General features: G+C 44.1%; 1 protein-coding gene across 5 annotated transcripts; it reads right to left on the reverse strand.

The window, feature by feature from the left end:
* Positions 1 to 3,572: 3,572 nt before the first annotated feature.
* LOC147463805 (uncharacterized) lies at positions 3,573 to 27,158 on the reverse strand. Of its 5 annotated transcripts, none has more exons than XM_086491205.1 (12): positions 26,878 to 27,157; positions 26,249 to 26,527; positions 25,910 to 26,116; positions 21,384 to 21,476; positions 21,252 to 21,302; positions 14,741 to 15,001; positions 14,360 to 14,466; positions 13,913 to 13,994; positions 13,280 to 13,344; positions 12,349 to 12,442; positions 12,176 to 12,277; positions 3,573 to 3,826 (listed from the first exon to the last, which is right to left on the reverse strand). In XM_086491205.1, the coding sequence occupies exons 1-12, from the start codon at positions 26,968 to 26,970 to the stop codon at positions 3,770 to 3,772; spliced, it is 1,491 nt and encodes a 496-aa protein (XP_086347331.1). In that variant the 5' UTR covers positions 26,971 to 27,157; the 3' UTR covers positions 3,573 to 3,769. The 5 variants fall into 5 exon arrangements, 4 of the variants coding, with proteins under 4 accessions (XP_086347331.1, XP_086347339.1, XP_086347359.1 ...); XM_086491213.1 differs by having other exon boundaries at positions 3,573 to 3,823; positions 26,878 to 27,155; XR_015185389.1 differs by lacking the exons at positions 3,573 to 3,826; positions 12,176 to 12,277; positions 12,349 to 12,442; positions 13,280 to 13,344 and adding exons at positions 13,351 to 13,487; positions 13,606 to 13,704 and having other exon boundaries at positions 26,878 to 27,158.

Consider the following 27,158-nt stretch of genomic DNA (forward strand, 5'->3'; position numbering starts at 1 on the left):
ATTGTATTGAGGAACTCTATGAAAGAGATATCTTTTGCATGGCGCACTGAGCAAGACATAATGTACGTAGTAGCAGTGGACCATTAAGTGGAGCTTGTGATGTGGCACGAGTAGCATTGATCACTTTGATGCCTGCATACCGACGGCAACTGCGCTAAATCACCAAACAAGAAGACCTTTTTATTTTTGAATGGGTCTAGCAATGTGCCATTGGTAACATTCACAATTTGTCGTACTATAAGATCAAAAGTTTGCTTTGTTAACATAGAAATCTCATCTATGATAATCGTATCTGCTTCTTTAATACTGACGTATGTGTCATCAGTTTCGGAGATTGACAGGGGATACTGTTGTGTGCGCACTGGTATCTTGAATTGATAATGGACAGTGGTTGCGATGCTGCTTAACCTCGTGGCTGCTGCACCAGTCGAAGCAACGAGTGTGGCAGTTTTCCCTTGCATTATGAGTTGGCTTGTGATATATCTTATGAGGAAACTTTTGCCACTCCCAGGAGTGCCTGTGAACACATGCAGTCCACCCTTTGCTGCTGTGAGCTTCTTGTAGATATCTGCTTGTTCAGATGTCAGTGACGCGTTTTGGACATTTTGAAGCTCGTTTAGAAGGGCAAAGATACGAGATGACGTGTCCTGTTGCTCGTAGTCTCTTTGCACATCTGGAGATTGAAATGAGGCAGCCTTTGTTGAGGATGTCTTCTGTAGTATCATGTTGTGAAATTGGTGCGTTTGATCTGTCGTGAGCATATTTTGTTGTGTGTACTCTGTGATGTACATCTCAAGGTCCTCATCTGTCAGTATCAAATTTCTAAGTTTGCACTCAAGATAGTATGACCTAGACGTGTTCTCTGGTGAGAGCAGCTAGGATTCATTTTTGAAGGTGATGCTCTTTAGCAGCACGTTGTAAAAGAAAGCCGCTGGATAATTCCCTGGGTGAAAGTCTGTGAAACGAACCAGTCGGTGTCTCGGAGCCAACTTACTTTTGGCAAAACCACAGAGCCAGTTTCTGTCGGGATGTATGCAACTATTTCAACAGATAGTTGCTCTTTGTCTTCTTCATGCATCCAGAGTATGACATGAGCATGCAATGATCCTATATTTTGGACCTCATATCTAACCAAGTGGTGTTGCACACGGCTCAACACACCTTTCGCAAGTATATATTTGGACATAAGCATTTGGAACTTAAAGTGGAAGGTGAGGGCGCATTCGACTGGGCAGTCTGTCCAAGTGAAGGAGGCATTTAACTAACGCGCAATTAGCTCGATCGTGTCAATCTAAGGCCATCTTTTGTCTGTGACCTCATCAGCAGTGAAAGTCAAGAAGAAATCAGGCATTCCCCATTCGTCCATTATTGCTATCAAGTCCTTTAGGTTCTTGCGGTGCCACGAGCAGGAGTCGGGCATGGTGGATGGGGTGTTGTATCGAAAGCACATGCCTCACAGTATCTTCGTCAGTTGTTGTACGATTGGCCCTCTTGTAGTTGTCAATGTCCTTTTGCAACAAGCTCGTGTGTGTATTGTTAGCCAACATAAGTGCCTGCTTTAGTTGGTACATTATGAGCAGGTATGGCTTGTATAGGGTGTAAACAGAGAACAGAGTTGATGCACGTATCTTTACATATATACTGAAGTTGATTTTACCATCATACTGACCTTTCCCAAAAGGGAACAGGAATGGAAACGATGTTGTCTCTATTGTGATGTCGTTTACAGAGCTTGATGCAAGAGGCATGCCGTTGGGCTTGAAAGTAACTGTTCTCTCACGCAATTGTTGATGGCCACGGAGCTGTAGAGAAGCAAATTCATAAGTATCGCTAGCGGTGAATGCTCTTCTCTGGCTGGTTCAACAATGTTTTCAATGATACCAAACATCAAACTTGTGTCAAGCTGCGCCATCAGTGCAAACGGTGCGTTGTCTTGTTGTTGTTGAATGATCTTGCTCACACTATCGACTTAGTCTGCAGAGCCCAAGCTTCTTATTCGGCCGTTTAGCCATCGACATGTACTTCTGTAGTACGAAGTTGTTCTCGAGATTGAATGCAAGCTATCGACAAGGCAAGCTTTTTTCATGGCTCTTTTCTTCATGCATAAAAACCTCACTAAACAGTACATTACAAAGGGGTCTCCTTCAAAACCTTCTCTAACAATTTCAAAATGGAATTCTCGCCCAGTTTGGAGCATTCTCAATAGATTAAAATCTCGGATTCCACAAACTAATGTCATCGCATCCGGACACACCCCCTGAAGCCTCAATTGTAGCAGACATGTCACAGCTTCTTTGTAAAGACAACGCTCTACATAACCTAAAATAAGCACAGTCCAAGAGATCTTATTTCGATCAAGCATAGATATCTAGCAAAGAGCACACGACTTTCACAACCATGTTTGATGACTTGAGCATGTAGCTCTCAAGCCTTGTCATAATGATGTTACGCAAAGCACGCTATAGGCATTATCTATGCAAAATTTGGTGAGCATGGGAAGGCAAAAGACTTGATATGCACAAACGTAAAAAAACACGCTATCACAGCCTTATTATCTTCATTGAGAGGATTAGGGCCAAATTTTTTTAGATTGTTTTGAACAAGTTCAAGGTAAGGTCACTCTTCAAGATGCAGTCGGCCATGATGAGAGAGAGAGAGAGAGAGAGAGAGAGAGAGAGAGAGAGGTTGCCAACCTTGCTACACGTATCTTGACAAGCCTGTAACAAGCGCTTGCTGCTCCAATCGAGGGAACCTGCAAACTGCTTGTGGAGAAGATCGTATTGCTTCTGCTGATTTTAATTCACTTGGTAGCTTTTGACGGCGTAGCTTTTATTTGTAGACCGTTTCAACGCTACACTTTTGGGCGTAGTTTTTTTACAGCTGTTAAGCGCTAGCCACGTGGTTAATCACAGGCGAAGTTTTTTGAAATGAACACTACGCTAACAAAGTAAAGAAATCTAACGCACTTTGATAAAAAGGAAATTCTCTCTCTCTCTCTCTCTCTCTCACACACACACACACACACATATCGCTTCATTATGATGTGTCTCACAGGTCTCTAAATGATCTTGTAGATAGGAGATTCCAATAATGAATGGATAATCTGGAACGGGTTTAACGCCGAAAGTCGAATGAAAGATAACGGCAAGCAACATTGCAAGGCCAGATGCGATACGTTGCAAGGCCTGCCTTGAGATGTCGGTGAAGAAGACATTATGGTTGAAGTGCAAGGCACCAGCATTTATGGTCGGGGTGTGAAGAGTTCCGAGGCAGGGGGATGGGGAGGGTTCCAGTGAAGGCGATAGCATTAGTGAGTTGGAGTAAAGCGTTTTCAATAGCCCATGTACCAAAAGAGGCTGTGAAGCTGAGGAATTGGCCAGACAGATTAGGTCATCGGCACAATTTCAAGGGCATTTTGGTAATTTTCGTCAACTTTTATTTGAGCACTAAATACTTTTTATATTTGAACATTCACAAATTTTCGAGAATTAAATATTATTTCGAGATGCATGGAGAAATGTGAGGCTACAAAGCAGGTGAGTGAAAATTGCCAATAAAGGAAAACGTACAAATTGGTCGGCAAGCAATCAAATTGGACAACAGCTTATTATTATTGGTGATCCATTGTACAAAGAATGGGATGATGCGCAAGCTACAATGCAAATTTGCACTCTCTCGTGTCCTACGCAGCATCTTCGTAGATGGCAGAGAAAGTAGCATCAACTTTGCAACAACTGGTGGTCATTATGAACTCCCCATATAGATGAAGTCAGCTTTCAAACGTTTGCAGCTGTTCAATAATCCTCCTCATGAGCACCCTAGTCTGCTACACACACGGAAGATAACAAAACAAAAATACATAGATCAGCTCTTGAAAAATAAACCACCGAAGAGTGTCCTGAGGAACATGGGCAACAACAAATGCTCGAGCAATTCAATCCTTATGGGGCAGGTACACCTAACTGTGATAAGTAGAATCATATCCTTCACATTTACACTGGGCATAGGAGAAGCAACCTGTTCCCGAAGCATTGGCCTCCCTCTCTCTCTCTCTCTCTCTCTCTCTCTCTCTCTCACACACACACACACACGCACACTGTACTAGAGTCACGCATGGATGTAACCATTTGGTCTCATAGGTCATTTTGGCCTTTTCAAGACGTTAATATAACATCTCATCTCATTTCACCTCCCTCCCCCCTCCTCTCTCTCTCTCTCTCTCTCTCATTCTCATTCTCATTCTCATCTGTGCGTGTCTACTACACCGACGTTTTCCCTCCCTCTCCCTGCCCCTACACCAACGTTTGCCCTCCCTCTCGCTGCCCGCGCAATTCTGCCTCCCTGCTTTTTCTTTTGTGTGTCGCTGTTTCCACGTGCTATCCACCACCGATTGTGGTTGCTTTACTGGGAAGGTAAAGGGAGCAAGAGTCAGAATATTAATATGTGCTACTGAACTTATCTCAATAAGGGAAAAAGAGGAGAGAGAGTCCATCAAGAGCAATGTGAACTCGATGAAGCTTCATTAAGCCTCAAAGAATAGTTCTAGAGTCCATTGGACCTAGGATTAATGGGAAAGTCTATTACCAACTCTGGGTATTTTAGACCATTCAATAAGGTTGCTATGGACCCCATATGGCCAAGTTGCACCCCCCACTTGCATGAGGTGAGCCCCTTGTAGGGAGATGAGAGAGAAGACACACACATTAGAACTTTCCCCCTTTCACTTAAGGTGTAAAGAACACATGTTAAGCACCTAGCTATGTTGCTCCCAAGCAAGCCCAATTCTATTGGATAGCCATCTTGAAAAACCAATGAAAATTAAGCATTCCTTCAACAAGCTTAATTAAATTTCATTGGATAGCCCACAAAGAGAATCAATAAGAATAGAGTTCCCCATGAGCAAGCTTTGATCTTATTGGGTAGCCTGAAACCGGCCCGTAGGGAGGTAGGCTTTGGCTTTCACCCAAAATTCTTTGCTTTAAAAACACACAGAGAGAACTTAGCAAAGGTAACCTGCGAGACGGGAGTCAACACCACTTAAAGCACACACACAGCTCGGAAGCTAGAATGCTCCGAGCAGACGCCGACAACCTGTAGGCCCCAAAATTGGCGCCCCTTTCAGTATTTCTTTACTCTTTAACTGTTCTGGCAAAATTTCAGCAACATAACAACCCCAAAACTTGCCCAAAACCAATTCCCTTGCTGGAACTCACTTCCACTGACATAAACCCTCTATTTTCTGCCCAAAAACAGTAAATTCAGCAGACTGTAAGTACTGGTTTTTGCCCTGTTTTCAACCCTAAACAGTCCCTGAACTGTCCTCTAACAGTGGGGCACTTATCCCAATGGTTTTGGCATCCGTATGGCTGAAAAACAGTCCAATTTCAGCACATAACCAGCACTGAAAACGCACTTGTACGGTGAGGTTATCACCCTCACCGGTGCATGCTTTTGGAGCCTCTTGCCTCGGCAAAAACGCATAAGACCTCACAGCTGTGCATGAGTCAAATAAAGAGCCCTCTTGTGGGGCATCACATTATTGCACGTAGGGGAGAGAGAGAGAGAGAGCAGTGTGAGGTATGCAGAACATGATTTCTTGCACCACACTACATGAGAAGGAAAGCTTGCAATCAATAGCTCTTAACCTGTGACAACTTGCAAATGAGGCCTTCCCAGCTAGAAATCGAGCACCCTCTTCTTCTGCTTGAGGAAAGTGCACCAAAAAGTGCCACTTGGCACATTTACAACAGGCAATTTTCTGCTCTGGGCTTCCCGCTTAAAAATCTCCCAACTGATTGCCCAGTTGACTTTGCAGCAGAGTTCTAAAATGTTCCCCTTGTCATTCTGGAGGTAATGACACAAACAGATTTTATGGTCCAAAATAGCAGTTCCCTAAATTTTAGGGGATGCTTCCGTTGAACTCCCACTGGCCATCTGACCATCTATCCCCACTGAGACCGCATCCAAAAATACAATGTAGCCCAGTTGTCGGGTACTTTCCTTTGGTGACCCTACCTTGGCATTGTGCCTTTATTGAGTTCACTTCCTAGTATCCACCAACTTGCTAAGCGCGACAAGGGAACCTACATGATCTTGAACTGAGCCTAGACATCCTTTTAGTATACGTGTTCCAGTGCCGAGCAACTTCCCATCTGCGGGTGAAACTACCGTTCACATTGGCCATACAATGTTCGACCATTTGCAACTTCAAAAAGAGGGTCTCAAAAATTAAACAAAAATCATTGGAAAGAAACCAACAACTAAAGTTAGCAATTGCCACGTCCTCGTGACAAGTTAACAGTTGCCACGTCCTTGTGACATACCCCCCTCTTGAAATCGCAAACGTCCTCGATTGCATACCATAAATACACGCCGTTGATGATCTTGTGTTGTTAGGACTCTTTTATCATCGCATGTATCCGCAAGAAAGGTCGTAACACATAGATACAAACGACTTAATGAGACCTTCATACTTTTGTCATTTCCATCTATTACACTGAATTCATATGTACATTTGATGTGCTAGCTCTATCATACATTGGGTTGGGGCATAAGTAGGCTATAACCCAAAGGCTCCAAGGTAAAGCTGCAATACATTTGGTGACTCTGATAATTCATGCTCTTCCATCCACTTCGCATCCATAGGTGGATAGTTCTTGAACTTCACCAAGTAGCATCTTGCAATCTGTCCTTCAACTTTTCTATCGTTATGTGCCAAAATTTGTTTAGGTACTAGGATCTCATCAAGTTCCTCAACTTCTGGCTGATCCTCATCTCGCATATCTTATGGCACATCACCCACGAAGGCTCTAAGAAGACTCATGTGAAACACATTGTGAATCTTCCACGCATCAGGTAATTTCACCCTGTAAGCCACATCGCTGATCTTGTCAAGCACTTGAAAAGGCCCATAGTAACGCATGCTGAGCTTAGGAAACATCCGTTCCTTGCCCTTCGTCTTCTTTAACCTTGCCTTCTCGAACCTTAGTAAAACTCAATCACCGGGTGATAACAACGATTCACAACGGTGACGATCGGGTACCTTTTTCTGCTTTGCCCGAGTCTTCTCCAAGGCAACCTTAATTTTCTTCTACATTTCATCCATGTTCTCAACATATTGATCTACCTCAAAGATCTTGTCATTTGTATGCAAAATGGGAGGAACCTTTTTGCCACCTTCAACAATCTCAAAAGGTGTCTTGTTCGTGGACGAATGCACCGTATTGTTGTATGCATACTCAAGCATAGGCAAATACTGTTCCCACTTGCCCTTATTATCAGGCACATAGCATTTCAATAGATCCAAGACAGTAGAATTAGCCTCTTCTGACTGTCCATCAATTTGTGGATGAAACGAAGACGAGAACTTGAGCGTAGTGCCCATGTTCTCAAACAAATCTCTCCAAAACAAACTTGTCATGCGAGGATCACGATCACTGACAATCGATTGTAGCATTCCATGGTACTTAAACACATTGTACATGAACAAGCGTGCCATCTGAAAAATTTTATCTTCTTCCTAACAGGGATAAAATGGGCCTGCTTGCTGAACCTGCAAATAATGGTCCATATACCATCATTCCCTGTTGGCGTTCTTGGAAGATCAAACATAAATTCCATAGCAATACTTTCCCATGGCTTATCCGTTATCGGCAATGGTTGTAACAACCCTGGTGCCTTTTGCCTGTCAAACTTGACCTTTTGGTAAATCAGACATGCTCGGACAAAGGCATCCACATCTCTCCTCAAGGTAGGCCAATAGAAGAAAGTCTCTACCGCTTTAACTGTCGCATCAATACCACGATGCCTTGCATACGGTGGGGACATGACTTTCTTCCATGACCTTATGCCGCAATGGCCTAGTGACACAAAGTCTGACATGCATCATCATAAAATCATCTCTGAGGAGGTAGTGCTCATGATGTTGCCCCTCTTGTAACTGTCAAAAATCCTTACAAAACTGGACCACAAATGACTTCTTGAGATCTGGCAAAACAATTACTGGATCTGAAGTCAACTTTTCCTTTAAGAGATTAAAAGCTGAAATCTCTTTTTGGGTCCATCTGAAAGTGACCTCTTTCTATTGAAAAGCGTGAAGAGGTGATGCTATCTCTGCAAAATTCCTAATAAACCTTGTATAGTAGGAACACAATCCCAAGAAGCTTCTAAACATCGTACACAATCTTCAAGTCTGGCCATGTCTTAATAGCTTCAACCTTTGCGGGATCCATTCTGACACCATCCTTTGAAACTATGTGACCAAGAAAGTGGATCTCTTCCAAGAAGAATTCACTTTTCTTAGGATTGGCAAGTAGCCTCTGACTGCGCAGCTCTTCGAACACAATGGTCAAGTGACGTCTATGCTCCTCTTCATTCTTCAAATAGACTATCATGTCATAATAGAATGTCCCAACAAACTGTTGATGCGAGCGGCAAAGCCGGTCCATCATTCTGTAGAACGTGCAAGAGCATTCGTTAGACCAAACGGCATCACTAAAAATTCATAGAGACCAAATGTCGTTCTAAACGGAGTCTTGTACACATCCTCTGACCTTATACGAATCTGATGGTACCCACTCTTAAGGTCTATCCTGCTGAAAATTGCAGCACCCTCTAAACGATCGAGAATATCATCAATCCTTGGAATAGGAAACCTATTCTTGGTAATATTCTCATTCAACGTACGGTAATCAATACGCATGCGTCATGAGCCATCCTTTTTCTGTACTAGGAGCACTAGGGAGCTAGGCTGGATCAGCCCCTTCTCTAATAACCCCTCAACCTAGCCCATAATCTCTTTCTGCTGCACCGCGCTAACCTTGTAGGGTGGTCTATTTGGTGGACTACACCCTGGCACCAAATCTATCCCCGATGGTCCTCGGGTCTCTCTGGTGGCAATTGCGACGGTAATGAATCAGAAAAACAATCACTAAACTCTCGCATAAATGTTGACCTTTCTTTATCTAACACAAAGAAATTTGACTGACAATTATCTGAGACATCATGTGCAAAAATCATGTACACGTGCAAAGAAGAGTCCTGGGAATTCTTTACCTGTATTCAGCTAGATACCACCTGTTCTAGCAAATAGCAAAATTTCGGCAACATATCAACCCCAAAACTTGCCCGAAACCGATTCCCCTGCTAGAACTCACTTCCACTGACATAAACCCTCTGTTTTCTACCCAAAAACAGTAAATTCAGCACGCTGTATTTACTCGTTTTCGCCTTGTTGTTAGCCCTATACAATCCCTGAACTATCCCTTAACACTGTGGCATTGTTCCCAATGGTTCTGAAATCTGTATGGCTGAAAAACAATCGCGCATAACCAGTACTGAAAACGCACCTGTACGGTGAGGTTATCACCCTCACCGGTGCCTGCTTGTGGAGGAGCAGTTAGCTACTCCTGTTCCTACTCAGAGAGGCTCTTGCCTCGACGAAAACGCATAAGACCTCACAACTATACATGAGTCAAATGAAGAGCCCTCTTGTGGGGCATCACATTACTACACGTAGGGGGGAGAGAGAGAGAGCAGTATGAGGTGTGCATGACATGACTTCTTGCACCACACTGTACATGAGAGGGAGAGCTTGCAATCAATAGCTATTAACTTGTGACAACTTGCAAATGAGGCCTTCCCAGCTAGAAATCGAGCGCCCTCTTCTTCTGCATGAGGAAAGTGCACCAGAAAGTGCCACTTGGCACATTTACAGGCAATTTCCCGATTTGGGCGTCCCGCTTAAAAATCTCCCAACCGGTTGCCCAATGGACTTTTTACAGCAGAGTTCTAAAATGTTCCCCTTGTCATTCCGAGAGTAATGACGCGAAGAGATTTTATGGTCCAAAATAGCAATTTCCTAAATTTTAGGGGATGCTTCCGTTGGACTCCCACTGGCCATTTGACCATCTATCCGCATTGGGACCGCATCCAAAAATGCAATGTAGACCAGTTGTCGGGTACTTTCCTTTGGTGACCCTACCTTGGCATTGGGCCTTTATTGAGTTCACTTCTTAGTATCCACCAACTTGCTAAGTGCGACGGGGGAACCTACATGATCTTGAACTGAGCCTAGACATCCTTTTACTATACGAGTTCGAGTGCCGCCCAACTTCCCGTCTGCGGGTGAAACTACCGTTGGCCATACATTGTCCGACCATTTGCAACTTCAAAAAGAGGGTCTCAAAAATTAAACAAAAATCATTGGAAAGAAACCAACAACTAAGGTTAATAGTTGCCACGTCCTCGTGACATAGCCTACCAACGGGACCAATGAGGGTTGAACATTCAATGAGCTACCTTGAATCTCTTTGGATAGCCACCTTGAGAACCAATAGAGTTTACCTTTATTTAATCAAAGAATTAAGCTCTCTTGTCAAAGAGAGAATTAAGAACACTTGTTATAATGCTAACCCTCTTGCTTGAAATGAAGTGAGCAATCCATTGGCTAGCCCACAGCAAGGACCATTAGTCTTGAAGCATACTCAAAAAGAGTAGGGTCGATGGGTCTCTCTCTCTCTCTCTTGCACCTCAAGAAAATTCGTTCTCACAAGGTGAAGACTCCCTCTGAAGGCAAAGGAAAGTGGAGAAGCCCACACCAACAACACTTGACCATGGAATGCAAATCCAAGCAAGTGCCAATCTTACAAGCATGCTCATCTTCTTCTCCATCTCCATTTCTATGCTATGCTATGCTTTATGAGTGAACTAAGGTCACTTTGAATACTTCTTCCTTGTAAGAATACTTCATCCTCTTTCGTCACTCCCCGCTAGCTCTCTCCACCTTTGAAGGTGTTTGAGGTCTTGGGATTGAGGCCCTAGCAAGTGTAATTTTGGTGCATGAAGCTTTTCATCTTCATGGCATCAATTGGGCTTTGAAGAACACAAAGATTGTATTGTAAACAAGTCTCTCTCAATGGGAGAAGTTATAATACAAAGTGCTTTTGGAGGGGGGACCAGCTCCAAGTAAATCCGGTCCTCAAATGTTGTCGGTCTTGATCTCTCTCTCTCTCTTTTTCAAGTTATTTTGCATGCCAAGCTAACAAGTTATGTCGTTTCTTGTTATAGACTCCAACCAAGCACTTTCTTTTTGCTCATAAGGAATCACCTTAACAAAACTCTCTCTCTTGTTACTATATTTCCGCTATGGTTAATGAGACTAGCTTAATTCAGTCACAGCAGCTCCCAGATGGGTCGGCACTCACAGAGTCTCAGTAGAGGCACCACAAGTTGCAGAGTGCTGCTTTCAGAGGATTAGAGTTGTGGGCATCTGTGGAGAACTTGTGTCATCGATCCTGAGCCAACAGATCTTGAGTCGATCTTGAGTCAGGACATTGGCGGCTTTGGGCTTGGGAGAGCCGCCGTCTGGCACGAGTGCAGTGGGATCCAAGAGGGTGGTTCTGGCGGGATCCTTTCTCTTCAACCAGGGACTTGTTTCTTCCAGTACACAGCTCGTTTGGGGCGACACATACTGACACAGAGCTACAGCAATTGGGAGTTGGTTGGTACACAGCAGCATGTGCAGCCTGTGGCCATCCTTTAGAGTGTGAGCGACATTGTTTGTGGGACTACCCCCATGGCACAACATTTTTCGCTTCGGGTTCTCCGGCTGATGCCAGCCCTCTCAACAGCTCGACAGTACACTCGGGGTGCTGCAACATGGTCCACTCTCACACGCCCAGCACTCCACTTTGAGTTGGCTTCCACCAGCAAGATGATAGTGTTTTCCTCCTTCCATCTCGTGATCTAGCCCGCGTTGTACATACTTTTTCTCACTGGGAGAGTCTCCCCATGTTTCTGATGTAGCCCTCTCTCATAGAGGTGGTTTGTAGCCTTCCGGCAGTTATTATTAACTAATGGAAGGATCTTTTTGCTTGCAAAAAAAAAAAAAACTTAAAAAGCAGAGACAAAGTCATGCAACTAACATTTGGAATTGAAAATTGTGCACTCTCTTGTGTGTTGGAATAATAGTATTGAATGAATTAGAAAGCAAACAAAAGAAAAAATGCTAGGACCCTTCCAAGAAAATACACATCATCTTTTTGCATGTAGAAAATAACTTTGACAGATGGCAATAATGTGTAATGGCAGAGCCATACTCGACTTGACCAGATACTACACAAGACAAGAGCTTATACGCATAGGCACCACATGTAAAAGCTTCCAGAGAGCTCACCTCATGTCCAGTAACACTAGATTTGGAGATGCAATCGAGTAACAAGGTGATCTTTTCTAGTATTATTCTCAGCTCATCCACTTTGTCACCAAGAATTTCCACCTAAGTATGATATAAGTAAGACCGAAGGACTCGTGACCTTCCGAAACACCTTAATAAGACAACAGAACTACCTCTTGCTCGGACTTCATCAAACTTTGCCTTAAAATGTCCTCCGGGTGTGACACCCCAAACGTTGGTACTCTATAACCTACTACGTTTGTTAACCTGAGTGCAAAACATACCATGAGCTTTTGAGTCCCAGAAAAAACAAGCAGCTCATACATATTTGCACAAATTACTTGAGCAAATAAATATAACATGGCAAGAAAAATCTGGTGCAGGCCCTCTTTTAGAAATCTCTCGTAATCCAGAAGCAAAAAAAAATCATTTACTAGAGTAACAATTCTACAGGATTAAAAGGAAATTCTCGTGTGCAAATTGTATTGCACAACCTCAAACATAATTGTGTGAAACTAGCTAGATAGCTAGGTTTGCCTTCTGCACAAGCTAAGCACCATAACACAATTTCAAACAGGGTTCTATCCAGCCAACACCTTTGCCAGGCCTGGAAAATCATTATCCTTCCTAAATGGACAAACCTTCAAAGGCATGCTGAACATTGATAAGCTCAGCAACAACTTTATGATTCGGATAACATGTTTAGCTAACCATGTATAAAGATTGTAGGCAATTTTATTTAACACTTGGCCAGACTAATGAATTTTTTATGGCTAGTTGCATATTCAAGCTCTGCTTCCACATGTTTGAAAAGTTCTAAGTATGTTTCAAGCACGTTTTTTCCATTGCAGTAGGTTTTTCAACCCTACGATTATTATAAGATGGTTTCGATATTTGTTCTTGGATGGCTTCGAGATTTAAACACAATTATCCCCAGGGATTACAACAATCATTGACTGGTGAGTTTTTGTGGAGCCAAAGCCTTGGTTCCTCAAAGCATAGAGTAGCTAAGATGGCACTTCCATAACCTCCTAAAATAGACTTCTTTCTTTTTTAATGCAACCCAATATCAATAAAATCAGAAAGCGAGGAATGGCCCTTCACCTTGGTGTTTCCAAAAGAGTCCTGCTTTTCAATGGAGTAGGGTCCTCTTCTGATGAGCAAAAGCACTGTGATTTAGGACAAAATTCGGGAGATCAGCAAATCTTGTATCATCTTTCCTCCTCCTAAGAAAAAGAAAAAGTAGGACGAGAAGATATTTGCAGTCCAAATGTAGCAGAATCTACAATTTTTGTTGCAGTCCGCTCCTCTCCTAAAAAGAAAGGAAAGAGGAGACAAGAACAGATTTGCAGTTTTAATGTAGTACAAACGATACTCTTTGGTGCAACCTAGTCAATTTAGAACAAAAAGAACCCCTATAAATTGCGCACCCTCAAGAGGTTTCGAGATGATTGCCCGCTAGGTTTGAAGATCAGTATAGATTACCGAGTAATACTATGACTTATCTGAGAAGCTAAAGATCTCTTTTCCTACCACAATAAACACAAACAACTGTTTAAGTCTCTAGAAATATCCTTGCAGAAACTTAAATGAATGAGCTAATGTCGAAGTTTTGTCCTTATCTCAAACTGTTTGCACTTCGATTTTAGAGCAAGCCCATGAACCAGAACCAGACAACAAGATTTTCTGTATCCTTACAAAGTGACACAATCATTTAATCTTCGATAAAAAGATCACCTCTTGTACACGGGACCTTAGCTGCCTTGCATATTTTCCTGAAAGTTTTGGAGTTCCATCATGCACATCGAACAGGCTTTGACTGCATGATTGGCAAAATGTTAGAAATTTGTCCCAAGTAAATCATCGCTGCAGCCTTCAATGATAATAACAAGCTTTGCCTGTTGAGTTAAACTATGATCATGGAGACTTAATGTACAAGCAGGCGGACAATCATAACAAAAAGACATCTTTGAGAATTAGCCAAAGAGGGATAATGGGCGTGCAAAAATCCCTCGTTTCAAAGTAGCATAACTAAAGGCATTGCTGCTTCCTCTTGAAGTTGTGCAATTATCTTGTCAGGGACAAGTCAATAGCCAAGACAAGTCAACAGACAAGGGATGAAGCTCTCTCCCTTACAGGGCAGTTGTTGTGCACATTACAAGAAAACAAAATCTAGTTTCAGACCTCTCGAGTGACGATTGAACAGCTCCTTCCCACATACACTCCAGCACAGTCCAAATAATCGCATTCTCAGCAGCAGCTTCATGAAGATTCTCTCTGTGTATCTGCGCCTGTTTAAAAGCAAAACATGATTGTAATCAAATGGTGAAACCTTTAGACTCTTTCTATAGGAATACACTATTTAGGCAGAAAAGATCAACTTGCAAACTGGCTTTATAAAACTTAAAATGAAATAACAAACTAGTCACAACCAGAATCTGACAGCAAACCATTCACTATTTTTGAATTTCATACTGTTACAAGACAATGCTTCTAGGAACTTCGGCTCAGAATCAATGCTCCAAGTAACTAACAAAAGCTGACTCCAAGAAAAAGAAGTAATACCTGTTCCTGAGCAAGCTCCTGCAGCTGTTGGGATTTCTCTTGCACAACAGTTTGAAAAGAGCATTGCCATTTACTTGGCGCCTTGTATTGCAAAAGCTCTCTCTGTGCATGGCATAAAATTTGAATGCAGTCTCTCAACAAGAAGTCACTTTCTGCTTTAGATAACATTGCAGCTTCAAGCTGTTCTTGAAGATGCTTGGTTTCATTCCTTGCAGATTGAACTGAACCTGCAGATTCATTTCGGCACCGATCTTCAGCTGCCTGTGTCAAAGCAAAAACTTTAGTTCTTGACCCTTATGGCAGTACCTTATCAGATATTCAACTATAAACATGTAAATCCCTACATATATGCACACACTTTTTTTTGTAAATCTTGATTGTATTTACAAGTGGGAAACCTCAAATGGGGGAAAACCCACAATAAAGAAGAGGTACAAAAGACGAAGCATCATAAGGCTTCAAAGACTAGAAACAATCAAAGTAAATCCTATAAGCTTCAAGAGAGATGTCTCCCACATCATGAGCACAGTGAAGTGCTTGTCCAAGCAAAAATTTGAAGGTAAAGGGTCAATTTCCATGGCATGAAACATTTGAGAGTTACGTTGGTGCCATGTGGTCCACATAACCCAAAATCTGACCAAACTAAAGAAGACCTCAAACGGAGATTGTGGCGGCTAGAGGACTCCAAAAATCCAAAACCGTCTGTGAAAGATTCCGGAGGGGAAACGAAGGCGTAGAGAAAAGGACACGTGCCTAATGAAAGATCAGAGTAACACCAATCCCAAAGCAAATGGGTCACAGTCTGACCTGTGTCATCCACCAATTGATCAACCTGGGATACCCCTTCTTGTTGCGAAAGAATGTATGCTTGTCAACAAGAGCGTTGAACCGAAGTGAGAGAGAACACTTTGCTCCAGTGGATGCTCTCCAATCGGAGAGAATTACCTTGCGGGGACTGTCGACCATGCCAGGACAAATGGGAGGTGACAGCCTTCCAATCAGCAACCAGGGACGAAGCGAAGGGACATCCCGGAATATGGCCGTCAAGCTGACCAAAGATAACATCAAAATAGGAGAGGCACCAAATACCAAAAGAAGGCGTGACAATACCACCGCCTAAATATGAAACCATGAATGTCCAGGTTTGTTGTTGTTCCACCAACACAGGCAAGAGCGTGGCTTTCCTGCCTGAATATGGCGACGTAGATCCAAGTTATTCATGCCTCCCAATCACTTGGGTGTGCATAACTTATCCATGGATAAAAACCGCGACCCTTTCTTGTGAGAGGATGTGCGCCAAAAATGCTCTAATATGCAACACATAAGAGACCCCAGGCACCGTGAGACTGGGGGATAGAGGCTCAGAATTGTCCAATGCATTACGATGGCTTATGTTCCGACTACCCAGTCTAGTTTTTGTGTTGCAAACCATAGTGACAACCCGAAACAGAAACAGCAAGAACGGAAAAGGGAAAACCGAAGTTTCGACCGAGGTAAAAACGGTTAAGAAACGAGGTTTTTTAATTTAATACTTGAAAACAAGAAGCCTAGAAAGATAAGTCAATGATCATATTCTAGGACAAAAACACAAAACCTTCAACCTATGGTCTACCAATGACCACTTTGAACTTTGAAGAAGGTCCACAACTTCTTTTGGGGAAAAAAAAAGTTCCTCTTCCGGTCCGAAATACCCAAGAAACTCAGTTCCGTTTCTTGGGCAATAAAAACCCTTTCGTGTCACTATGTCGCAAACACATTCCATTCGATTGGATATCCTATATAACGCACTATCATCTGAGGAACGATTTCTCCCATAGCCAGAGAAGCTTGTGCCAATCAAATTCATTTAGAGGCAGTAACTTACTATACATCCTCCTTCTGGTTCCTGGGCATGAATAGAGAGTCATCAACATAGGTTTGTCCAATAAATTGTTTCCCAGAAGGGCTCTAGAGCAAAACAGCCAGTGGAAGTGAGGGCCTAAGGATGCAACAGCAAGCGGTGAAAAGCAATTGCATAAAACAAAGCACTAAGGGAACACCCTTGTCTGAATGAACGTCCCAAGCCCAAGGGCTTGTGAGAGAACCGCCCAACAAACGTGCAGAGGTACTCTAAGCGCACGCGCGCACACAGACATGCATACATAAATACACAGAAATGATACATATACACGTAACACAATATACACACATAGTATACCTATCATAGTCATATGGGGACAAGGACAAGGAATGGGGATCCGCGAACCAAAACGGGCAGGGTCGGCTAGAGGACCAACGGTTGTCCCAGTTCCTAATGGGAACACGGCCCATACTTCCAGGGATGGATTCCAAAAGGGGGCGACTGTGTGGGACGACATCAGGAACGCCCAGCAATCAGTCCTTGTGTGCTCCGATCGAACCTTCTAGAGTATAAGAATTTTCTCGGTTTCTTCTACCTCTGGTTGCGCCTCTGGTACTTCACCTTTGAAAGGTATTACATGAAAAGCATTGTGAATCTTTCAAGTATCTTGCAACTTCAGCCGAGAGGACACATCGTTGATCTTATCAGAAATATGGAAGGGCCCAGAGTATCTTAGACTTGGCTTTAGCAAAAGCCTATCCTTACCCTTCTTCTTTCTAAGGCGTGCCTTCTCAAATTTAAGAAGCACCTAAGCACTGTTCTTCAACTGCAAGTTGCGGCAATGCTGTTCTGTTGCTTTCTTATGCCATTCTTGCTTTCTTGTGCGTTCTTGAGACTGCTCCTGCCTACAAAGCCTCCTTAACCTTAGCACAAGCATAGATATATAGAGGAGCTCCCACGTTTTCTATATGACCCAATCACCATTCATACATCTCACATAGTGTGCGCTCAGCGGATCCTAGTCTCGGTCAGGATCTCTTGCATTTATAAGAGAGACATGGGCTACACCTAGACATCTTTTTCCATCGACAGCAGTTGGGTGGACAACACAGATGGACACAAACGAAACAGAATCTAGGGGGTGAGGAGCCCTTTGTATGTACCTGTCCAGCATATGAGAGCATATGGGCCTGATATGCACCCTTTTCTCACAACAACCCACACTCCAAGAGTTATTGGAGTTGAGAAACAAGAGACAGTTGGGCCGTTCCCTACTATAGATTCAGAGGCATAGAGAAACTCTCCTTTACTTACCAAATCCTGTACAAAATGTCCTTGGTGTACATAATAGAAGAAAACTTTTTGCTACCCTCGACAATCTCAAATGGTGCCTTTCCCGTCGAAGTGTGAACGGTGTTGTTATAAGCAAACTCCCCAATGGTGAATACCTTTTCCACTGAGCCTTATTTTCAGGGATATAGCAGTTCAAAAAGTCAAACTATTGAGTTGGTAATCTCTGACTCTCCATCATTCTGTGGATGAAATGAAGAAGAGAACTTCAACATAATGCCCACATTTTTACACACTACTCTCCAAAACAAACTCGTAAATCAGGACTCTATATGACAAATGAACTTAGGCACCCCATGCAACCCAGAGATGTGCGAGACAATCGGCTTTGTCGAATGATTGGCGTTCATTATCTTCTTCACTGGTACAAAAAAGAGCTTGTTTGTTGAATCTATCCACAATAGTCCAAATACCTCATGCCCACTCTGAGTCTTGGAAAGATCATAGATAAAGTCCATCCCTGCACTCTCCCATGGTCGATTGGAAATCGATGAGGGTGTGAAAGTCCTATCAAGTGAACAGCCTTCACCGTCTTGTTTAGTGGTGCAAAAAGAGCTTCTTTACTTAATCGATCGACTATAGTCCAGATGTCATGATGCCCACCTTGAGTCTTGGGAAGATCGAAGATGGTAGTCCATTTCTTTTCTCTCCCATGGTTGATATGGAATAGATAAAGCCTGTCGGAGTCCTGTCACTATGTGTCTGTCATACTTCACTTCTGACATACTAAATAAACAATTGCGCACAAACTCATCCACAACTTTCTTGAGCTGAGGCAATAGAAGTATCTCTCATGCCTCTAAAGCCAACAAAAGGAGGATTGTGACACTCCATCAACACCTTTTGTTGCAAACCACATGTCACACCAACATGGTCCTTCACATCAAAAACCCACCCTTGAAAAAATGGTCTGACACCATCTCCCCTAGCAGCTTCCAAAGCTAGCTCTTGGAGCAAGATGCATTTGGATTTGATGCTTTTCATGTATTTCTTTTAGGCCAGAGGCCTTTATAATTTCAAGGGCCTTTCTTCCGTAGATTAGCTTGGAAGCACTACTGAGAGAAGAGGACCCTTGGATATTGTACTTTGTGAAGCATAATAATAAAGAAATACCGAAAAGGGGTGCCAGTCTTTGAGATGGGTTAGTGGCACAAATAATTACATGGATGCCTAATACCTGTAGCATTCTCATTGTACATGAGATAAGACACACCACATATTAGATTTTGAGGGTGATTAATCATTACCATAATTTGACTAAAATGGGCTCGTCTTAGTTAACTAGGGGGTTTGCTGGCACCCCTTTTCAGTATTTCTTTATTATTATGCTTCACAAAGTACAATATCCAAGGTTCTTCTCTTGCAGTTTTGTTCATTTCTTTCAGTTTTCTCACGTGTTGCATTAGATCCTCAACTTGGGAGTGTCCACGTCTATTACACCATTCCCACTACCATTGGTTCTTGGGTGATGGTAGGGACAATAAGGGTAGAGAGAGAGGGAGTTATGGGAGATGGGTTAGTGGCACAAATAATTACATAGACGCCTAATACCTGTAGCATTCTCATTGTACATGAGATAGTCATACCATATATTAGATTTTGAGGGTGATTAATCTTTACCATAATTTGACTAAAGTGGGATCGTCTTAGTTAACTAGGATGCAACCAAGACCTTGTCATCCTTCATTGCTCACATCCTCAAAAACAAGAATCTAGCTACTTTTCCATGCATACTATAGTGCCTTTACGCAAGGCAAGGACTGCATGGACTCTGCCAACTACAAGACTATAATGATTGGCCATATGCCACTCCTCTAGTTAGTGGGAGGGAGTCTCTCTCGTGCCAATGGTGATGAGTTCTATCACCTGATCACAGATAATTGAGGCGCTTCTTGCTTGAGACGTACCCACAAATGCACATCAAGAGCAATTACATTAGGGAGTGGGAGAGACCATATTGGACAGACTAGGCTCAAAGAGTTCTTTCGACCTGCGTAGATGACATTTCAATAGGTGCACAAGACAATAGGGAGTGACCCTCAGTAAAGAAAAGCAGAGGAGATTAGAGAGAATCGACATCCAAGAGCACCTGGTTGTAGGCCAGTTAACAGGCATAGGAGGGCAATACTAACATTAGAGCCGAACACCCAAGACACCTCCACAAGAGATGACAGCAGAGGATTGCTGACCCTTCGGAGATCATGCGAATCCTTACCACACCCACATTACCAGAGGACGGAGGTTATTAGGATTGCATTTTCAAGCTGATCTACTCTCCCAAGCATATAGATATGCTTTCAGCACCACAGTGAACAGAGCTACTCCAACCCTCATGTACCCCCCTACACCATTGCCATTGTATACCGCACATATCCATGCAGTCTTTGGCAGCTATAATCACAGTGAAAACTCTTTTAAGTAGTGGTATAGTGTGACATCTGGATGACACTAACACCTTGTATATGGTTGTCTCATAGGCCAGTTCTCTATGAAACGTTAGTTGAAACGAAAATTTCTTTCTACTCCAGCAACAATATAAACATCAACTCCATCATGCTTACATAGTAATGATTAACCTCATCACTGCCATTGTCCTCACACTTGAGTACTCACTCATTGAGTGCTATTCAAGCTTGCCTCTCCAAGCACATTGGGACACTTCTACTCTAGACTCCATCTATTTAGACCTCTCTCTACTCCAGCAAACGAAGGGGAGTAAAAACTCACATATCCAGGGAGCATAGTACTCCTAGAATACCCTTCACTATACTGGAAAGTAGAAGTTGATTCTGTTTAATGGAGTTAGAAAGAAGATAGTTCACAGGAAGGCCCTATATCATACATTTGTATAAATACCACCCATTGGAGATATAAAGCATCAAAGCAAGTCTACAAGAATAGTCAGAGAGTCCTTGTCAAGCCTGCTTGTGATACAGCGCTGGCAACCATATTTTACTGCACTTTGTAATAGAAAAATATGTCCTACAAAAATTTTCGAATTTGAGTGCAAGGCTTGAAGTTCAGAGAAAGTCTAACCCTGCAACTAGCCCCTTTTCAGGGTGACAATGCAGTGAATTTGCACTCAACAAGGCAGTTTCTAGGCATAAAATTGGACTTTTCTTAACAGTTGCTAAGAAACACCAAAGCTACCATTTTCAACATAGGACTTCAGGCAAGGTATTGACCATGTTATGAACATAAAAACAAGACATCTATAACCTATAGTTCTTTCTTTCTAAGACGCTACAGTCATACCAAGACAGCACACTAGAACAAAAATGAACCTGCTGACAACATTAAAGAACACTGATAAGAGCATACCAGCAGCTCCAACTGTGTAACAGCCTTCTGATTTCCAAGAGAGCTCTCTAGCTGCAAGAGTAAGCAGCACATAAGTAAGCAACAAACCAAAACATATTAGAAAATCAATTAATGGTGTGAATAAAAATAAACCTTAAGAGATGTCTCCACTGACGACCTTAAGTACGTCTCCAGTTTCTCCTTCTCACGAGATGTTCTATCAAGTTGCCTTCTCATAACAGCAAGCTGGGACACAAGTTAACAGGCTGATATTATAACAGCAACAAAATTGAAATCTCGTAGCAAGGTTTCTATAGAATATATGCAGACTGTCCGCTGACAGAAGGTCTACTGCCCAGCTTCATACAAACATGTCCTACAAGCCAAGTATTAAGTAGTCTTTCACCATGTGACGCGTTAAGCAAATGGCTGTTTTTTTTTCAGTGGTAACGTCTGAAAGGCCTACATATCCACACCTTTTCCTTAGCCATCCGTGAACGCTCCTTAAGGGAAAGGCATACCATGAGACTAGCCACAAAATATTCTGGAAGGCACACGCAGGATCATATAGAAGGTATTTTCAGTTGTTGTGATTCTGTCATGATTTGCCAATAGCTGCGGCCCAGATTGGAAGAGGGATGCTGTAAGACTAACCCATAATACTTTGAAAGGCACACAGGAACATGTGAAAGCTCAGAAAAGAGCTTCTTCAATCCACAGAGCATGTAGAAGCTCAGATGAGAGTTTCTTCTCTTCAGAAATCAGGCACAAAAACTTTTTTTCTGTAACATATATCTGCTAGGAAAATCCAGTAAATGCCCAAATTTAACTTCTAAGAAAAATGCAAGTAATGCAGTCACCACACACACTCTACAACAACATCAATACAAAAGATCTGTGTTTTGAGTCTGTCATGGCTCAGGAAATTCCCAGCTGGGAAATTTTGGCACATGTTCAATACACCAAAAATCTATTACATATGTCTAATTTCAAGGCCCAAATTTAACTGTAAATAAAGAAAATTTTAATTCTGGCAGGCACTCAAAAGTGACATCAATACAAACATGTGTTCTGAGTTCTGCCATGGCTCAGGACATTTCCACATTGAAAATTCTGGCACATGTTCCCCACAATTGCCTCTAATGTTAGTGGAGGCTCTATTGGATAGATTTTCTGATGCTTGACTCGCTCGACTTCATTGAGCTCGAGCAAACCACAAATATATTTGGCAGCAACAAACTTACAGATGTGATGTAGGTCAGAGAGCGAGTGGTGGCTCTTTGGACAGAGGGCCTAGACATGCAGGACTCTTTTGCTGAGAGAGTGGGCTCTGGACTTGCTCAGCTTAGTCTGCTATTTCTTCAAGAGTCCACGGCCCGCCTGGCTGCAGCAAGAGAGGAGCAACATCTCTGACGGGGCGTTGCTTCCTTGCAGAGGATGCACGAGCAGCATCCAGACAGTCCTTGGATGGAGGAGCAGTTGCAGCAGGCTGCCAGGAGCTTGCCAGCACAAAGGAGAGGCGCCATGAGTTTGCTTTCCATCGGCAGGGGTCCCGTGGACCCAGGTGGGTGACAGAGTTACAGGGGCTTTCTTTGAGACAGTGGAACCCCTTCCCACCCTCGCGCTGCCCCTGCTGCGCGCTGCAGCAACCAGCCAGCGCGCTTTCTCAGCCGCTTCCCCTCGCCACCCGTTCTCGCCATTGCCGCCTCCTCCCCATTCATTCGCTGCCCCCAGCCCCCACACACTTTGTCCCCCCCTCCCCCTCGCTACCTGCCTCACAGCCCGCAGTCCATAACCCTTCCCCCCCCCCCTCCCCCGGTTTTGCTCGAAGGACTCGCCATGCTGCTCAATCGTAGTTCGGTGTGCTATCTTCATCCCTACCGCTCTTCTGTTAGCAACAAACACAAATGGAGGCTCATGCTCCGCCCCAGAGGGACTCTCCACAAGCCCCCTCGCCCAACCCTGCAGAGCCCACCATCCGACTTGCTCTCTCACCGACAGAGCAAACGAGCCTAGCCGCAGAGGTAGAGCGCCTCCAAGCGACCTCCGTCATCTGCAAGATCATCGGCACCCAACCTAGCAGAGGAGAGATGCGTGATTTCCTTCAAGCCCGCCTTCTAGCCGAGATGGGCGAGATTCTTGATGTTCAATTTCTGGGGCGTGGCTACTACCAGATAGAGTTTGAGACTCCTGAGATGGTGTCCAAGGTCATTTCGATAGCCCCTTGGCCATCCAAGCAGTTCGAGCACACTTTCGACAATGGCGCAACGGGTTCGACCCAGCTACCGACGTTCTTGTCGAGGAGGCAGATCTGCCCATTCAGTCTGCTTCCTCGGCCTGCGGAGGGAGTACCTTCCGCTCCTTTCCACGATAGGCTCAGTGATTGGGATTGTCTTGGAGACACCTCGCACAGCAACCTCTGTAGCTGCCAAGGTAGCCGGCATCCCACAGTATGTGTTCTGGTTCGGGACACCCACACTCTCCCGAAGGTCATCCTATTGCCTCGGGTGAGTGGAAGTTGGTTTCGTCAGAGCGTGGAGTATTCGGGCCTCCCGAATCAGTGTTTTATTTGTCGTGAGAAGGGCCATCTTGCGAAGGCCTGTCCACGGAGGAGACCCCGACCTACACCGCAAGCTCAGCCCTAGCCGCCAAGGGCTGGCCAACAGCAGTAGACAGAGTCACAAGGTACACAGGCAGAGCCACCCTCCGAGCCTAGGGCTCAAGCGGAGGTAGGCTGGTAGCAGGTTCGTGGTCGACATCGACAGGAGCCACCACGCCAGCCTAGCACCTAGAGTGGTCCCCAGGCTCTAGTCCAGCAGCAATGGGGTTCCCACACGTAACTATTTCGTCGTTTCGACCCTCTTCAGCAGGACGAGGTCCCTGCTTCACCCTCCACCTCAGCCTCACCTCCGACAACCCCTCCTCCCTCCGATTTCCTCGACTGATAGGAGATCTCTTGGCAACGCTTCAGTGGGCTTGGGAGAGCTGTCCACTGGCACGAGTTCAATGGGATCCTGGAGAGTGGTTTTGGCGGGACCCTTTCACCTCAACCAACCATCTAAGCGTTCCTTTCTTTCAGTACACTGTTCATCTGGGACGTCACATACTGGCAGCACGGAGAGAGGCTCGTCCTGCTGCAACACCTCATTGGCAAGAGAAGGGTCTCAACTGAGTTCTTGTCAGCTTTTTGGGCGAGGTTGTGGGACGCCAGACAGCTGTGGTGAGTCACTTTGTTCCAGTGGCTAATTGCACATAGAGCTACAGCAGCGGGGAGCTGGCTTGTACATAGTGGTCTCTCGGCAGCATGCGCACCTTGTGGCCATCCTGTGGATGGCCAGCGTCATTCTCTTTGGGACTGTCCTATGGCACAACAAGTTTGGCTTCGTGTCCTTCGCCTGATGCCAGCCCTTTCCACAGCACGACAGTACACATGGGGGGCAGCTACTTGGTCCACTCTCACGAGCCCGGCACTACAGTTTGAGCTATCCTCCACTAGCAAGATGATAGCGATACAGGGGGGTCGACCTACACTCCAACCTGCTACAAAGCTTACTCCACAGGGGTGGTGCAGTGAGAGAGGAGTGTTGGGAGCTCATCTGCGGCCTGACACTCTGGTTCATCTGGCGGGCCCGTTCCTCCCTCATCTTCGAGGCTAGCCCAATACCACCAGCAGAGACAATTCGAGATCTTTGGCTAGAACTGATCCATACTCTCAGGGGACAGTTCGAGAGACTCCAAGGCAGCTCCAACCGCATGCGAGAGCGTAGAGAGGCTTTCCTTCGACTCTGGCGCCCTGGGCCTTTCTTCACCATGGTCCAGGGTGGGCTCAAGTGGCACTACCGTCCAGCTGTGTGGCTTTTCCCTCCTCCCATCTCCTGATTTAGCCTCATTGTACATATGCTGTTTTTTCATTGGGAGAGTCTCCCCTTATGATTGCTGTAGCCCCCTCTTGATGTGACAATGCTCATCCATGAACACATAGGTTGCCTATGCAAAACTGTGCTTTGAATAGATAATGTTTAAGCCTAAGCCTCAAATACAGCCAGTGATGGTTCCTAACAGTCAATGACCCAACTAGCAAGTAGCTGATTGGTGCCAGCTTATATAGATCAGACTCCAAAATATGGGCTGACTGCCCATTTCAACCCATGCATGAAACCAATTCATGCACCAATATTGACCCAGCAGGTGGAGAAGTACAATTTTGTGAGAGCGGTTGCCGGATTAATTCTTACTGAGCCGAAATATTGAGAGAGTTACAGTACAACTCATGCTCGTCTCACCATAAAACGTGTACTTTACATCCAATTGACGTAATTGAGCTACAAACTCATAATGTTGGTCACAGGGAAGACTAGGCAGAAGAGAAGTGATGTGAGATTAACTAAGTGAGATGATAACTACTATTACTTCTAAGTTTGGGAACCACAAAATACTCATAAAAGCATTGCTGCATACAAGACACCCAGCACCCACACAATCAGTTACTGTATGTAACCATAAGAACAAATTTACAAGCTAGTCAAGGGATAAATAACATTTTCAAAATTTCTCTTTTCAGATGAAACCACACAATCGTCATGAAAAACATTGCTAGCACCTCAACAATTAGTTATAGTATGTAAGGGTCTAAACAATTTACAGGCTAGGGTAGTTTTGAAAGGCAAAGACAGGCCAACCATGCATTTACACTCTGCAAGCTCCTGCCGAGTTGCAGCTAGCTCCTGCTCCGCTGTACTCGCACCAACATGGTCGAAGCCCCTCTTGATTTGCATGTTTGCCAACAAACTTGAGCCCTGCTTCACCTCCGCAACTTGTACATTCCGTAAGGCATCAGAAATCTTCTTGCTAGCCGCACATTCAACATCTCTGACTAAGATGGCACTCTGTTATACAACTCATCCACGGAAATCATACGTGCAATTTAGAATCACAAGGTTATTGCACATGGAATGAGGCAATTGAGAAAATGTCTAAGTTGAAATTACATTCTACATGCACGACATTGTACATCGCACCTGAGCAACAACCTCTGCAATCTGCAAATTTGCAGTTTGTAACCTCCGCTTCAGCTCATGTATTTCTGAAGCGTTTGTTGAATCCTGAACTTTGACAGTTGTTTTACTGGCAGAACCTAGCTGCGCATGCTCTTCCTTATGGCTGCCGAAAGAAGCAGCTGGATGCTTCGCATGGATGTCACCCACTTGCTTTAATGAGCAGACTCTATCAGTTTTCTTTGCCATGCTCTGTGCTTTCGCAAAATACCCCCCATTGCTGCTGATGCTAGTTTTAACGTTCTGCGTAAGCGGCATGCGAAAGAATCTTTCAAAAGCAAAGTTATACATGCAGAAACGTCTGCTAATACATTCTTATTCTAAACCAAGTGAAAACACCTGCACAATCCGAGTGTGTGTGTGTGTGTGTGTGTGTGTGTGTGTGTGTGTGTGTGTGTGTGAGAGAGAGAGAGAGAGAGAGAGATAGAGAGAGATTGGACGATGATAGTTTCTCGAAAGAGCTGCGCAATCCGAATGGTGTGTGTGTGTGTGTGTGTGTGTGTGTGTGTGTGTGTGTGTGTGTGAGAGAGAGAGAGAGAGATTGGACGATGATAGTTTCTCGAAAGAGCTGCGTAGGCAAGGTAGAAACTTACGTGTCTTTTGCTTTGATGGAGCACATGAGTCCGCCGAGTAATGGCGACCTCGAGTTTCCTGGCTGCATTCTCTTCATTCGGGCATTGCGACATGCTTCCCTGCTATGTACTGCGGGCCAACTCGCTCTCTCTCTCTCACTCTCACTCTCATTCACTCACTCTCACTCTCTCTCTCTCTCTCTCACTCACACACACACACACACACACACACACACACACACACACACAAGACCATGGGCATGAATAATGGTTAACTTCGCTTCACAGCAATATAGACCTAC

The sequence above is a fragment of the Adiantum capillus-veneris genome, chromosome 2 (assembly GCF_014529385.1).
Source record: "Adiantum capillus-veneris isolate H3 chromosome 2, ASM1452938v2, whole genome shotgun sequence".
Taxonomy (NCBI): Eukaryota; Viridiplantae; Streptophyta; class Polypodiopsida; order Polypodiales; family Pteridaceae; genus Adiantum; species Adiantum capillus-veneris.

Excerpts from the sequence above, each read along its gene's own strand:
- LOC147463805 (XM_086491205.1), bottom strand. The coding sequence starts at position 26,970 with ATGTCGCAATGCCCGAATGAAGAGAATGCAGCCAGGAAACTCGAGGTC. Across the intron at positions 26,528-26,877 it reads TCCATCAAAGCAAAAGACAC|AACGTTAAAACTAGCATCAG; the intron begins GTAAGTTTCTAC and ends CCGCTTACGCAG. Across the intron at positions 15,002-21,251 it reads TTACACAGTTGGAGCTGCTG|GCAGCTGAAGATCGGTGCCG; the intron begins GTATGCTCTTAT and ends GCTTTGACACAG.